The 12,342-nt window shown below is 41.2% G+C and overlaps 1 protein-coding gene across 2 annotated transcripts in view; it reads left to right on the top strand.

Annotated features, from left to right (window-relative positions):
• Positions 1-9,698, top strand: part of PDSS2 (decaprenyl diphosphate synthase subunit 2) — a 275,584-nt gene extending 265,886 nt beyond the window's left edge. The window contains exons 9-10 of one of the 2 annotated variants that reach the window (XR_002336490.1): positions 3,592-3,646; positions 8,494-9,698. Coding sequence is in view for 1 of the 2 variants with exons in the window: in XM_021065297.1 (XP_020920956.1) it covers positions 3,592-3,621 (30 nt within the window). In the remaining variant the exon portion in view is untranslated. The remainder of the gene's footprint in view (positions 1-3,591; positions 3,647-8,493) is intronic. The other variant, XM_021065297.1, reaches the window with a different exon arrangement.

Here is a 12,342-nt window from a genome sequence, read left to right as displayed (position 1 = left end):
TCTGGACATTTTATATAAATGGATTTGTACAATACTTAGTCTTTTGCATCTGGTTTTTATTATTTAGCATAATGTTTCTGAGATTTATCTATACTGTAAAATTAATCATTATTTATTTCTTTTTATTGCTAAATAATATTCCATTGTACAGATACATGTGTTTATCCATTTACCAGTTGATTGGTATTTGGGTTGTTTCTGCTGTTCGTTATGAATAATGCTGTTGTGAATATTGATGTACAAGTCATTGTGTGGAAATAACTTTTCATTTCTCTGGAGTACATCCTCAGGAGTAAAGTTTATGATAAATTTATGTTTACCTTTGTAGAAATTGCCAAACTGTTTTTGAAAGTAGCTGTATCATTTTATATCTCCAACACATGTAGCCTCCAGTTTCTTCATGTCCTTGCCAACTCTTATATGTGGAATCTAAAATACGACTTACATGTAATGTCATATGGTATTTATGTTTCTCTTTCTGACGTACTTCACTTAGTATGAAAATCTCTAGTTGCATCCATGTTGCTGCAAATGACATTATTTCATTCCTTTTTATGGCTAAGTAGTATTCCATTGTATATATACACACCACATCTTCTTAATCCATTCGTCTGTCAATGGACATCTAGGTTGTTTCCATGTCTTGGCTATTGTAAATAGTGCTGCTATAAACCATTTTAGTTCTATTGCTTTTCTAGGTGTTGACATCATTAAATGGGGTACAGAGACTCCCATGATATATATATATCATGGAATTAAATGTAAGATTTGCTTCTATTATAATATAAAATGTAAGAGTCTGTATTTGGGTGCTTTGGGCTAACCTTCCTTCCCTTCCACCCCCTACATTCCACTTAAGTCTTTTACCCTCTAATCTCCTTGTCAGTTCTAATAGGCATTCACTCATCATTCACAGCCCTTTTTCTACAGAACCTCAGAATCCTCAACACAGTGCTCCAGGCAGCCATTATTATTGTGTCAGAGCCAGCACCTAAGTTGAAATCTGTTTGCATCTCCATCTATTTGCTTTAGCCTATATTTTATCATTTCAGAGTATTTGAAATAAAACTCATAGCCATAGCTTTCTTCCTTTCAGATTATTTTATTTTCTCTGTTTCACATATAAATTATCATAATAAACATAATGAAAGATATCACATATGTTGACTTTAAGAATGACAGTATCCGGAGTTCCCATCGTGGCTCAGCAGAAATGAAACTGACTAGTATCCATGAGGACACAGGTTGATCCCTGGCCTCACTCAATGGGTTAAGGATCCAGCGTTGCTGTGAGCTGTAGTGTAGGTCGTAGATTCGGCTTGGATCTGGCGTTGCTGTGGCTATACCTTAGGCCGGCAGCTATAGCTCCAGTTCAACCCCTAGCCTGGGAAAAAAAGAATGACAGTATCCATCATGTCATCCAAGTCTGCTGGTCCCATAGGGTTGTTGTTTTGGGGGTTTTTTGGTTTTGGGGGGGGTGGTCTTTTTGTCTTATCTTTTTAGGGCCTCACCACAGCATATGGCGGTTCCCAGGCTAGGAATCCAATCAGAGCTACAGCTGCCAGCCTACACCACAGCCACAGTAAAGCAGGATCCAAGCCTCATCTGCAACCTACACCACAGCTCACGGCAATGCCATATCCTTAACCAATTGATCAAGGCCAGGTATCAAACCCGAAACCTCATGGTTCCTAGTCGGATTCATTTCCGCTGAGCTACGATGGGAACTCCCATGGGTATTTATATTTTATGTAACTCTGTTCTGATAGCCATGAGCAGAAATCAAAAGTCCATTAGTATGAGAAAACTCTTTAGAAATGTCTTTGCAAAACATTTTCCATGAACCATTGTCATCATTAGATACTATTTAAGAAAGATTAAAGTGTGTTGTTTTGTTTCCTGGTTAAGGAAGTTTAAATTTTCTTTTGTCTTATCAATTTAAATACTGGGATTTGTTTGAGATTTTTTAAATTTTTTATTATTTTTTTTTAGATTCTCATCTCTTTATAAAGAGATTCAGAAAGAGAGAAGATGAAGAGATAGACAAGGGTACATAACAGAGCAAGTCTTTGATTAAACATCCAAATATCTATATTTTTCTTCCCAGTGTCCCACCTACCAACTTTTTATGATCAGAGGCTAGCATGACAGATTACCTTAATTTGTATCTAGCTGTTGCTGGCTGTCACCATGGTACCAAGGCACTCAGGCAAATATAAATGCCTAAAAACGAATGTGTAGGAAGAGAAATTTGTCCCTAGCCCCCTCACCTCCCGTCATCTGGATGAGTAGTCCAGCATTAAAATTCTTTGTTTTACAGCCGTAACAAAACAAAACAAAAAACCCCAAACCTTTGAAAACCAAATTATTATAGACCATTAAAATATAACAATGTCTGCAAATGTTTTGTCATTTGCAAAAATTATCTCCCATCTTTGTACCTACACCTTGTAATGATTGAAACAGCCTGTACAGTAACAGTGATTGAATTTTTGCCCTCAAGCAATATAAAACACCAGCAAAAATACAGCCATATTAAGTAGACTTTCTATGGTCGTATAGTCACAATAACTGGCATCTTTTTATTCTTTCTCAGCAGTTAGGGTTTTTCCAATAATTGTTTGTTCATTTCATCTTTTTAGGGCCTCATGCAAGGTATATGGAATTTCCCAGGCCAGGGGTCAAATCAGAGCTGCAGCTGCTGGCCTACATCCCAGCCAGAGCAACACCAGATCTAAGCCGAGTCTGCAACCTACACCACAGCTCACGCCAATGCCAGATCCTTAACCCACTGAGTAAGGCCAGGGATCAAACCCACAACCACATGGTTCCTAGTCGAATTCGTTTCTGCTGCGCCACGATGGGAACTCCACCAACAGATTCTTTAATCCAAAGGGAACAGTTCAATTTTCTTCAAAGTACCCATCAACCCTCTTCAAATATGTTTATAGGCTAGATGTATTACTTGTTTACCCAAATAGTAGCATAAATATCTGTTTTTAGAAAGCTTTACCATAAGTCTTTCTATATGATTGGATTCTTAAGCAAGGCTATGATTAGGAAATAAATCGCTTTCCCCCTTGACTAGTTCTAATGAAGGCTTTCCTGCTTAACCATTGTGTGCTAACACTTCCTCCATTCATAGCATGTGCCCATCAAAAAGCGCTTTCTGTTTGCTGTGTGTCAGCTGTACTATTTATAACCTAGTTAACAATGCCAACTAGAGGCAGTAAAAGGTGTGTGTTTCATATGCAAATTCCCAGCAATAATTTCTACAATTACATGTAGTTGCTTGGTCTGTTATGTTCAATATCAGCCTTATAAAACTGAGTCTTGAAAGGAGAAAATAGTACTCATATTACATTTTTGTATTGCTTAAAGACTTTTACCGAATTAATTAGAAAAATAAAGAATCCAAAATGAAAGTAGCCCTAACTTATAATTGACATTTTCACATAGTGGGACTTTGATGACCTGTTAGAGTGGCTATTGAGAGGAAACTCACTGTGTGACATAGGCTCTTCTTTCTGTTTTGTGTCCAAATTTGCGTTTTTCCAAGCAGTCCTCTTTGCTTTGTCTTTGTTTTACCAGGTTGTGATTCCCCTGACTTGGCAACCATGAATAGAGAAAGAAGTAAGAAACCAAGGTAAATTCATATTTTCTTTTAACTGGCATTTATTAACTGTTACTATGTGCAAAGCCACAGTCTTGGACCCAAAGATGCCCAGAGATCATGTGTGTCTTTCCCCGCTATACCACGCGCTTCTTAGGATCAGCGTCTCTTTGAAGGCCGTGGAATATAACAAATTGAATAGGCAGATCTGGGTTCAGATACTAGCTTCTCCATTGAATGTTGATACTAGGCATATTCCCCAAGTTTTGTCTTGCTTTTTTGTAGAAATGGAGATGGTCACGCTTACTAGTAAAGTGGCTGCTGAGTACCCCAAAGTACTTATCACTGCAACTATTGCAGAGGTTGACCTTCCATAAATGCTGGTAAAGAAAATATGTTTTTGGAGTTCCCATCGTGGTTCAGTGGTTAGCGAATCCGACTAGGAACCATGAGGTTGCGGGTTCCATCCCTGGCCTTGCTCAGTGGGTTAAGGATCTGGCGTTGCCGTGAACTGTGGTGTAGGTTGCAGATGTGGCTCGGATCCTGCGTGGCTGTGGCTGTGGTGTAGGCCGGCGGCTACAGCTCCGATTAGACCCTTAGCCTGGGAACCTCCATGTGCCACAGGTGTGGCCCTAAAAAAAATAAAATAAAATACATAAAGTAGGTCTAGGAATTCCCTTGTGGTGCAACAGGTTAAAGGTCTGTTGTCGCTGCAGTGGCTCTGGTCACTGCTGTGGCACAGGTTCATTCCCTGGCCTGGGAACTTTCACATGCTGTGAACCTGGCCAAAAAAATAAAGTAGATCTAGAGAATTATTTTATATAGGACAATGTAAGGTGAGAAAAGGTCTAGAAAGGAGATGATAGAGCCCACCCAGGGGGTGTGTCTTTAAAAAGCAATATTTAAAAGGTCAAAGACAAGTGTAAAACTTACCATTTGGAAAGCTCTGGGGTTGAATGGGAACAGCATTCCTACAATGTGGTCTGTGAGCTACCTGCATCAAAATTGTCCTTAAGGTAGAATCGGGACTTTACCCAGACCTACTAAGCCAGAATCTCTAAAGAGGAGGCCCAGGAATCAATGTTTCTCATAAGTTTTCAAGTAATTTTCACACACACCAGCTTTAGATTCAGTGGGTATATGACAAATTTCTAAGGTTCCACTGACATCTAGTTCTTGATGTGGTGCAACAGACAAAAGCTTTGAAGTAAGACAGATTCCATTCAAACTGGAATGCTCACCAATTAAGCCAGCAAAAAAAAAAAAAAAAGCAAACAAAAAACCCCTATCCACCTATCCAAATGAAAGCAGAAAGGGGAGAAAGACAAACACCAAATGATCTCACTTACATGTGGAATCTAAAAATAAACTGAATTCATAGATTCAGAGAATGGATTGGTGGCTACCAACAACAGGGAATAGGGGCAGGAGGGGAATGGGTGAAGGTAGTCAAAAGGAACAAACCTTTGGTTATAAAATAAGTCAGGATTTCCTGCTGCATCTCTGGTGTGCCAGGACACAGGTTCGATTGCCAACCCAGCCCTGTGGGTTAAGGATGCAGTATTGCTACAGCTGTAGCATAGGTCACAACTGCAGTTCGGATCTGATCCCTGGCCTGGGATCTCCATATGTCACTGGGTGACCAAAAAAGTGAATCATTCGGATGGAATGTATAGCACAGTAACCTGTAATTAATAACACTGTGTTGCATATTTGAAAGCTAAGAGAATAAATCCTAAAAATTCTCACCAGAAGGCGAAAAAAGCTTTGTAACTATGTATGGTGATGGACAGTGGTAATCATCTCTCAGTAAATACAAATATCTAATCATTACACTGCACACCTGAAATTAATGTTTTATTTGTTTTTTCTTTTCAGGGCCGCAGCAGCAGCATATGGAAATTCCCAGCAACAGCAACACCAGATACAAGCCACATCTGCAACCTACACCACGGCCCACTGCAACGCTGGATCTTTAACACACTGAGCAAGTCCAGGGATCAAAACCACATCCTCATGGATACTAGTCACATTCTTAACCCACTGAGCCACAAAAGGAACTCCTGAAACTAATGTTATATGTATTTGTACCTCAATTTAAAAGAAAAAAAGAGCAGAAAAGGGAAAAGAAGTATAAAATGTATAGTAAATAAAAAATATAGACTAAAATGACAGAAATATAGACTAAAAAGAGCAGAAAAGGGAAAAGAAGTATAAAATGTATAGTAAATAAAAAATATAGACTAAAATAAAAAATATAGACTAAAATGTATAGTAAATAAAAAATATAGACTAAAATGACAGAAAAAAAAGAGCAGAAAAGGGGAAAGAAGTATAAAATGTATAGTAAATAAAAAATATAGACTAAAATGACAGAAATTAGTATTTATATTAGAATGAATTATAATAAATATAAATTAAATTGACCAAATAAAAAACCAAAATCTCAGGTTCAATTAAAAAGCAATATCCAATAATAAGTTGTCTAAAAGAGAAACTTAAAAATACACAGAGGAGTTCCTATTGTGGTGCAGTGGAAGCAAATCCAACTAGGAAGCATGAGGTTTCAAGTTCCATCCCTGGCCTCACTCAGTGGGTAAGAATCTGGTATTGCCATGAGCTGTGGCGTAGGTCGTAGACATGGCTCAGATCTTATTTTGCTGTGGTTGTGGCATAGGCCGGCAGCTGTAGCTCTGATTTGAACCCCAGCCTGGGAACCTCCATATGCTGTGAGTACAGCCCTAAAAATAAAAAAAAAAAGGGGGGGGCGGAAAGGGAAAGAATATCAATATATGATAATATAAAATATAAGGCAAAAAATATAATGGACGAATAAGAGTATTATATGCTGATAAAAGGAACAATACAGCAAGAAGATATAACCAGCAGAAACATATATGCACCTAACAATACAACCTCAAAATATACAAAGGAACAACTGAAAAAAAATTGCAGGGAGAAATGGGTAAATCAAGTCATTGTTAAAAGATTTTGACTACATCTTTCAGAAATTGATAGGCCAAGCGGATATGAAATACACATACTGAAATTTTGAATAGTACAATTAATAAGCTCAAGCTATGAATTATATATAAAGCTCAGCACCCAAGGAATGGTATAATAATAACTGTTAGATGAAACTATGTGAAAATGTCATTAGTCGAGAATTTTTTACCAATAGAAATGGTAGTTTCATATTATTCCTCCTAGATTGTTGCAAAGATTAAACCAGCTAACACTTATAAAGCAATTAGTGCAATGTCTCAGTTCATCTTTTTTGGTCTTTAGTAAAAGAATACTTGACTCAATTATTGGTAATTGAGAGCCAAAGAATTCAGTCATGGGAAATGTGAGATTTTTTATAAGATTAACAAAAAATGGCCAATATAGAGCCAACTGGTGAGGAATTCTGGGAGTTTAGGTGCCCTTTTCTAAATTCATGCCAAACTCAACTGTGATTTGGTGCCACCTGGTGGTGGTGGTTGGCTCCAACCAAAATAACGTTGAGGACAATTCCGAGCCCAGAGACAGCAGGATATCATCCCTGATTCCAGAGATGTCCCAGTGACTTGGCCAGATTCAGAAATTCAGCTGGGAGGATACTAAGGGCGAGAGACTCACCCTTTACGTCCTCTCTGAAACAAGTTTCTGTGCCTGTCCTTCACCTTCATGACCTTGGCCTCCCCTTCCCCACCCTAGCAGAGAACTTTAATCCCCACTCTTGACCTTTAACCCAGCCCTGTTCTCAAAGAGGGGCTAGGCAGGGCATGGGAGCCAGTTGCCAATTCCGCATTATAGCTGAAATTATACTTTTCAATAAAACTTTAAAAAATGAAAAAAATAATATTTTTAATGAGTGCATTATCATGGAGTTTTACTGTGCTTTATCCAGAATCCCTTGAATGCTTACAACATAGAAACATAGATCCTTTGATTACTGTAAGCATTTCTGGTTGGCTATAAAAAGCCTTTATTAGGTTGAAACTAATTGAAATTCAAAAAGCAAAAAGGCAAGTCAGGCAAAGGAAAAATTCCAGAGTGCCTGTTGTGGCTCAGCAGGTTAAGAACCCACCTAGTATCTATGAGGACAAAGGTTCGATCCCTGGCCTCTCCCAGTGGGTTAAGGATCCAGTGTTGCTGTGAGCTGTGGCATAGCTTGCAGACTTGACTTGGACCTGGCGTTGATGTAGTTGTGGTGTAGGCCAGCAGCTGTAGCTCTGATTTGATCCCCCAGCCCAGGAACTGATAAAAATTCCATTCAGAGAATAGTAACCCTATTAGATGAATGCCATGAAAACTTTAAATTTATAACTGCCTTTTGTATATGATCTCTTGTTGCCCAGCAGGCTCAAGAAATTCCTAGTGTGGTTATTTCTTTGTTAAATGTCTTGTTTTTTTGTTTGGTTTGGTTTGGTTTGGTCTTTTTGTCTTTTTAGGGCTGCACCTGCGGCATATGGAGGTTCCCAGGCTAGGGGTCTAATCAGAGCTGTTGCTGGCCTACACCACAGCCATAGCAATGCCAGATTGGAGCTGCGTCTGCGACCTACACCACAGCTCACTGCAACACCAGATCCTCAACCCACTGAGCGAGGCCAGGGATCAAACCCGCAACCTCACGGTTCCTAGTCGGATTTGTTTCTGCTGCGCCACGATGGGAACTCCCAGATGTCTTGATTTTTACAGGGGCAGGAAGCTTTTCCTTCCTTGCGTAAATGTGTCCCTGCTCCAGTGTTTCTAGTTGTTCCCCCTAAACACTCACACTGGGCTTCTTGGAAGCGGCCTGGAGATGCAAGACTACAGAGGGGCAGTGGTCACCTATTGGCTTCCTTTAGCTCTGTCCCCTTCAGCCATCCTGACACCCTCCTTCTTCTGCGTTACAGCTGGGTCACTGAAAAGGAGTCAAAGAAAGGCACCGGAGAGATGGGCAGGACTAGCATTTGGGGATCAGGGTCTTCTTGCTTTGAGGCTGCCTGAGGTCAGTTGTGTCTTTGATGAAATTGTCAAACATCAAGTCGAGTGTCGGATTTTGGAAGATTTGTGGCACAGATCAGTGAAGGCCTTCATCTGCCCACCACTTACTGCTCTGATCTTACCTGTTCCTTCTGGCCACTCTCTAGCTTCAAGACTCTCTGTGTTTTACTCGGAAAGGCCATGTAAAGGTTTCCAAATCTGACCTGCAGTTCCCTGCCTCAGCTGCCGCCTGCAGTTTTCCCCACTTAGAATGCCCTTCACTAGCCTTTGCAGGTCACAATCCCACTCAGCCATCCTGTAGGCTCCTAGGACAGCCCCTTCTCCACAGAAGCTTCCTGATCTGTCCCTGCTCCTCACTCAGCCCCACCCTAGGCCTCTCCTCTAATCCTGCCCATCTGCTTTATATCACAGTTTTCAGGGTTCAAGATTGATTCCTGGGGTAGAATGACATCTCTGTAAGGACAGGGACCTTGCTTCTCCGTTTCTTAATTCCCTAAAGAACTCAAAGCTTTGCAGTCATAGGTGTTCAATAAATATTTGTTTAATTTTGAAAGCTTTTGTCACATTAAACCAGTCAGGCCATCTTCTAAAGAGGTCTCACCTCCTCTGCCAACAGCATGGGTGCTCAGCCCTATATTTAGGCACTAAATGCTCTCCTCCACCTCTCTCTATAGCTGATAGGAGCCAAATTCTGTCACTGCAAAAATTCTCTGGGAATGTAGGCATTGGGAAAACACATCCACTTACTCCAGCCTAGACCAGAGATCCCTTTGGCACTGAAATGATTTGCTTTCTTTCCTAATGTCAAGGCTGAATAAATGCAGTTTCCACAAGTACAAAGTTTACTTTACTGAAGGCTAGGATTGCATCAAGCATCTCCCAAAGCATTTGCATGGCTGCAGAATCTGTACCTTTTGTGTGTCTTAATTTTTTAATATTTAAAGGTTATTAAATCATTGTGTATCAACTTGGGTGTAGTGTGTTTTATTATAGACACTTTAGTATCTCTAGAAGGAAAATTTAGGAAATACCAAATGTTTGAGTCTTAGAGAACCACACGAGTACCATGTTTGTCCCAAAACTTACAAGTTTCTCCTTGCCACCATAGATATGCCATTGATTTCTGTTGATTACTAACAGTTTCCTTTTTATCTTATTTATTTATTTTTCCTTTTCAGCCACCCCCATGGCATATAGAAGTTCCCGGCCAGGGATCAAATCCGAGCCAGAGCTGTGACCCTCACCACAGCTGCAGCCACACCAGATCCTTAACCCACACCGGGCAGGGAATGGAACCGGCTCCTCCACAGAGACAAGCCAAATCATTAACCCACTGTACCACAGTGGGAACTCCAACACTTACCTTTTTAAAAATGTTTTTAACATCATTGAAAGACAGTAACCCAAAACATCTCTAATTTCTAGTTGTGAAATATTCAGAGGGAAGAAGCAGATAGTGGGGATTATTGGAGTCCTCTGGTACCTTTTCCCTCAAATTCAGATGCTCACGTTCCAAAGGGCAATTATTCCTCCTTGCTCCATGCTGATTATATAGGTCAGGAGGGTAAGAAGTTCATTTATTTGAAGGATTTCCATCTGGTGTATTTTCTGATATTCTTGCCCTGTTCCTGACCACTCAAATCAGTATCACGGTGGGACCAGCATCTCTCCCCACCACAAAGAAAAGGAGGAAACAAAGGCAATTTGAGTCTGAACTTTCTGCTCCCCAATTTGTCATCTTCTCAGAGCACAAGGGTTATATTGCTTTAGTCCTTTAAACCAATAATGGCTCCATAACATTATTCCTTTAAACCAATGATGGCTCAATAATAACTAGTACTGTGTTTACTATTAACTCAATGGGTAAACCTTCAAGGTATTACATATTTTTTCAAAAACCTTATTAGGGAATCCTGAAACTGCCCACAGCAGAATCAAGAAAACGAGGGACTGTACTAATAAAGGTAAATGTTACATAGTACTATATTATTAAGAAGATGCTGTATTAGCAGTTCCCATCGTGGCACAGTGGTTAACCAATCTGACTAGGAACCATGAGGTTTCGGGTTTGATCCCTGGCCTTGCTCAGTGGGTTAAGGATCTGGCGTTGCCGTGAGCTGTGGTGTAGGTTGCAGAAGCGGCTCGGATCCTGAGTGGCTGTGGCTCTGACGTAGGCCGGCGGCTACAGCTCTGATTAGAACCCTAGCCTGGGAACCTCCATATGCCGCGGGAAGCGGCCCTAGAAAAGGAAAGAAAAAAAAAGAAGAAGAAGATGCTGTACTAGATGCATATATTTTACTGTGAAAAATGGAATCTCTGATTAATTGGCTGAATTGGGATTTCCTTCCGAAAAGATGTCCCTGGTGTTTCCTTCCCTAGAGTCCACAGCATAAAGAAACTCTGGAATTGTTTTATAGATAACCTCAGATCAAACATGTGCAGTAAGTATGTGTGGCAAGGTAATATCTTTGAAATATTATATATTTTCTCCTGGCATTTCCTTCTTTCCCTTCCCTGTCTCCAAGCAGATATTCCCATCTGGGTTTATTATCTTGGTGAAGGGATGAGATAGAGTGGAAAGCAGAAATCACCCTGAAGCTTTTGCTTCGAAAAGCTTAAGCCCCAGCAGGGAGAAGATTTGCGCCATGGGCAGAAGTGAGAGGATCGTGGACAGGCTGGTGGCGACAGACAGAGCTGCTGCTGCCCTGTGGGCTTTCTAGAGCCAGCTGGGAGGCTGGCCTTCCCCGGAGAAGCTGGAGTTGTGGGCTATGACCACAGCCAGAGGCCTGGGGGCTACATCTGACTTTGCCCATGAATTTCAGTTATGCAGCCTTACAAATCTAAACATTTTCACCTAAAAATCTGGGTTGGGGCTTCTCTTGAATAATTGGCAGGCTTGGCCACACTGTGTTCAGTCTTTTATGCACCAAAGCTGCCGGCCTTAGATAAGGAAGGAGGGCTCTAGTTTGCCAGAGTCCCTTCCCGTCCTGCCTCATCCCTTCACTGAAGCCCGCGGTGAGTTGCCACTCATCGTTGACACTTGCACTTGCAATTCTCCAGGCGATAGAGCCTAGTTCCCTCTCCCCCAGATTTTTCCATAAATGCAGAAACAAAAGCCAGACTGAGGATGGCTTATGTTGAAAGAAACAGGAGAGCTAGCACATTTCTTTGTAGAGCTGAAGAAACTCTTCTGTGTCTACTAGGCAAACCGATTGCTTCACTCACGACCTTCCCCGCCCGCTCCCTGTGGCATTTGCATCACGTACCCGTTCCAGGCAGCCTTGCAAAGAGATAAGCATGTCCCTGGTTGGGCATGGCAGAGCCACTGCCTGCAGGGCATGGGGAGCAGAATGATGGATGGCTCAGCAAGAGCCCATGTGGCAGATGCCTGGAGGGCAGAGGCCCCTGGAAGTCTCTGGTGGGGGTGGGGGGGACTCCAAAAGGATGGGGCTCAAGATAGAAAGTGATGATAAAAGTCGTTATTTCAGAAGTTCCCATCGTGATGCAGTGGAAATGAACCTGACTAGGAACCATGAGGTTGCGGGTTCAATCCCCGGCCTCACTCAGTGGGTTAAAGATCCAGCGTTGCCATGAGCTGTGGTGTAGGTCACAGATGCAGCATGGATCCACCGTTGCTATAGCTGTGGTGTAGGCTGGCGGCTGTAGCTCTGATTGGACCCCTAGCCTGGAAACCTCTATATGCTGTGGGTGCGGCCCTAAAAAGCAAAAAAAAAAAAAAAAAAAAAAAAAACAAAGTC

This window comes from Sus scrofa, chromosome 1, assembly GCF_000003025.6.
Source record: "Sus scrofa isolate TJ Tabasco breed Duroc chromosome 1, Sscrofa11.1, whole genome shotgun sequence".
Lineage (NCBI taxonomy): Eukaryota > Metazoa > Chordata > Mammalia > Artiodactyla > Suidae > Sus > Sus scrofa.
The sequence above is the reverse complement of the archived record's forward strand: the minus strand, read 5'-3'. Positions and strand labels throughout refer to the sequence as shown.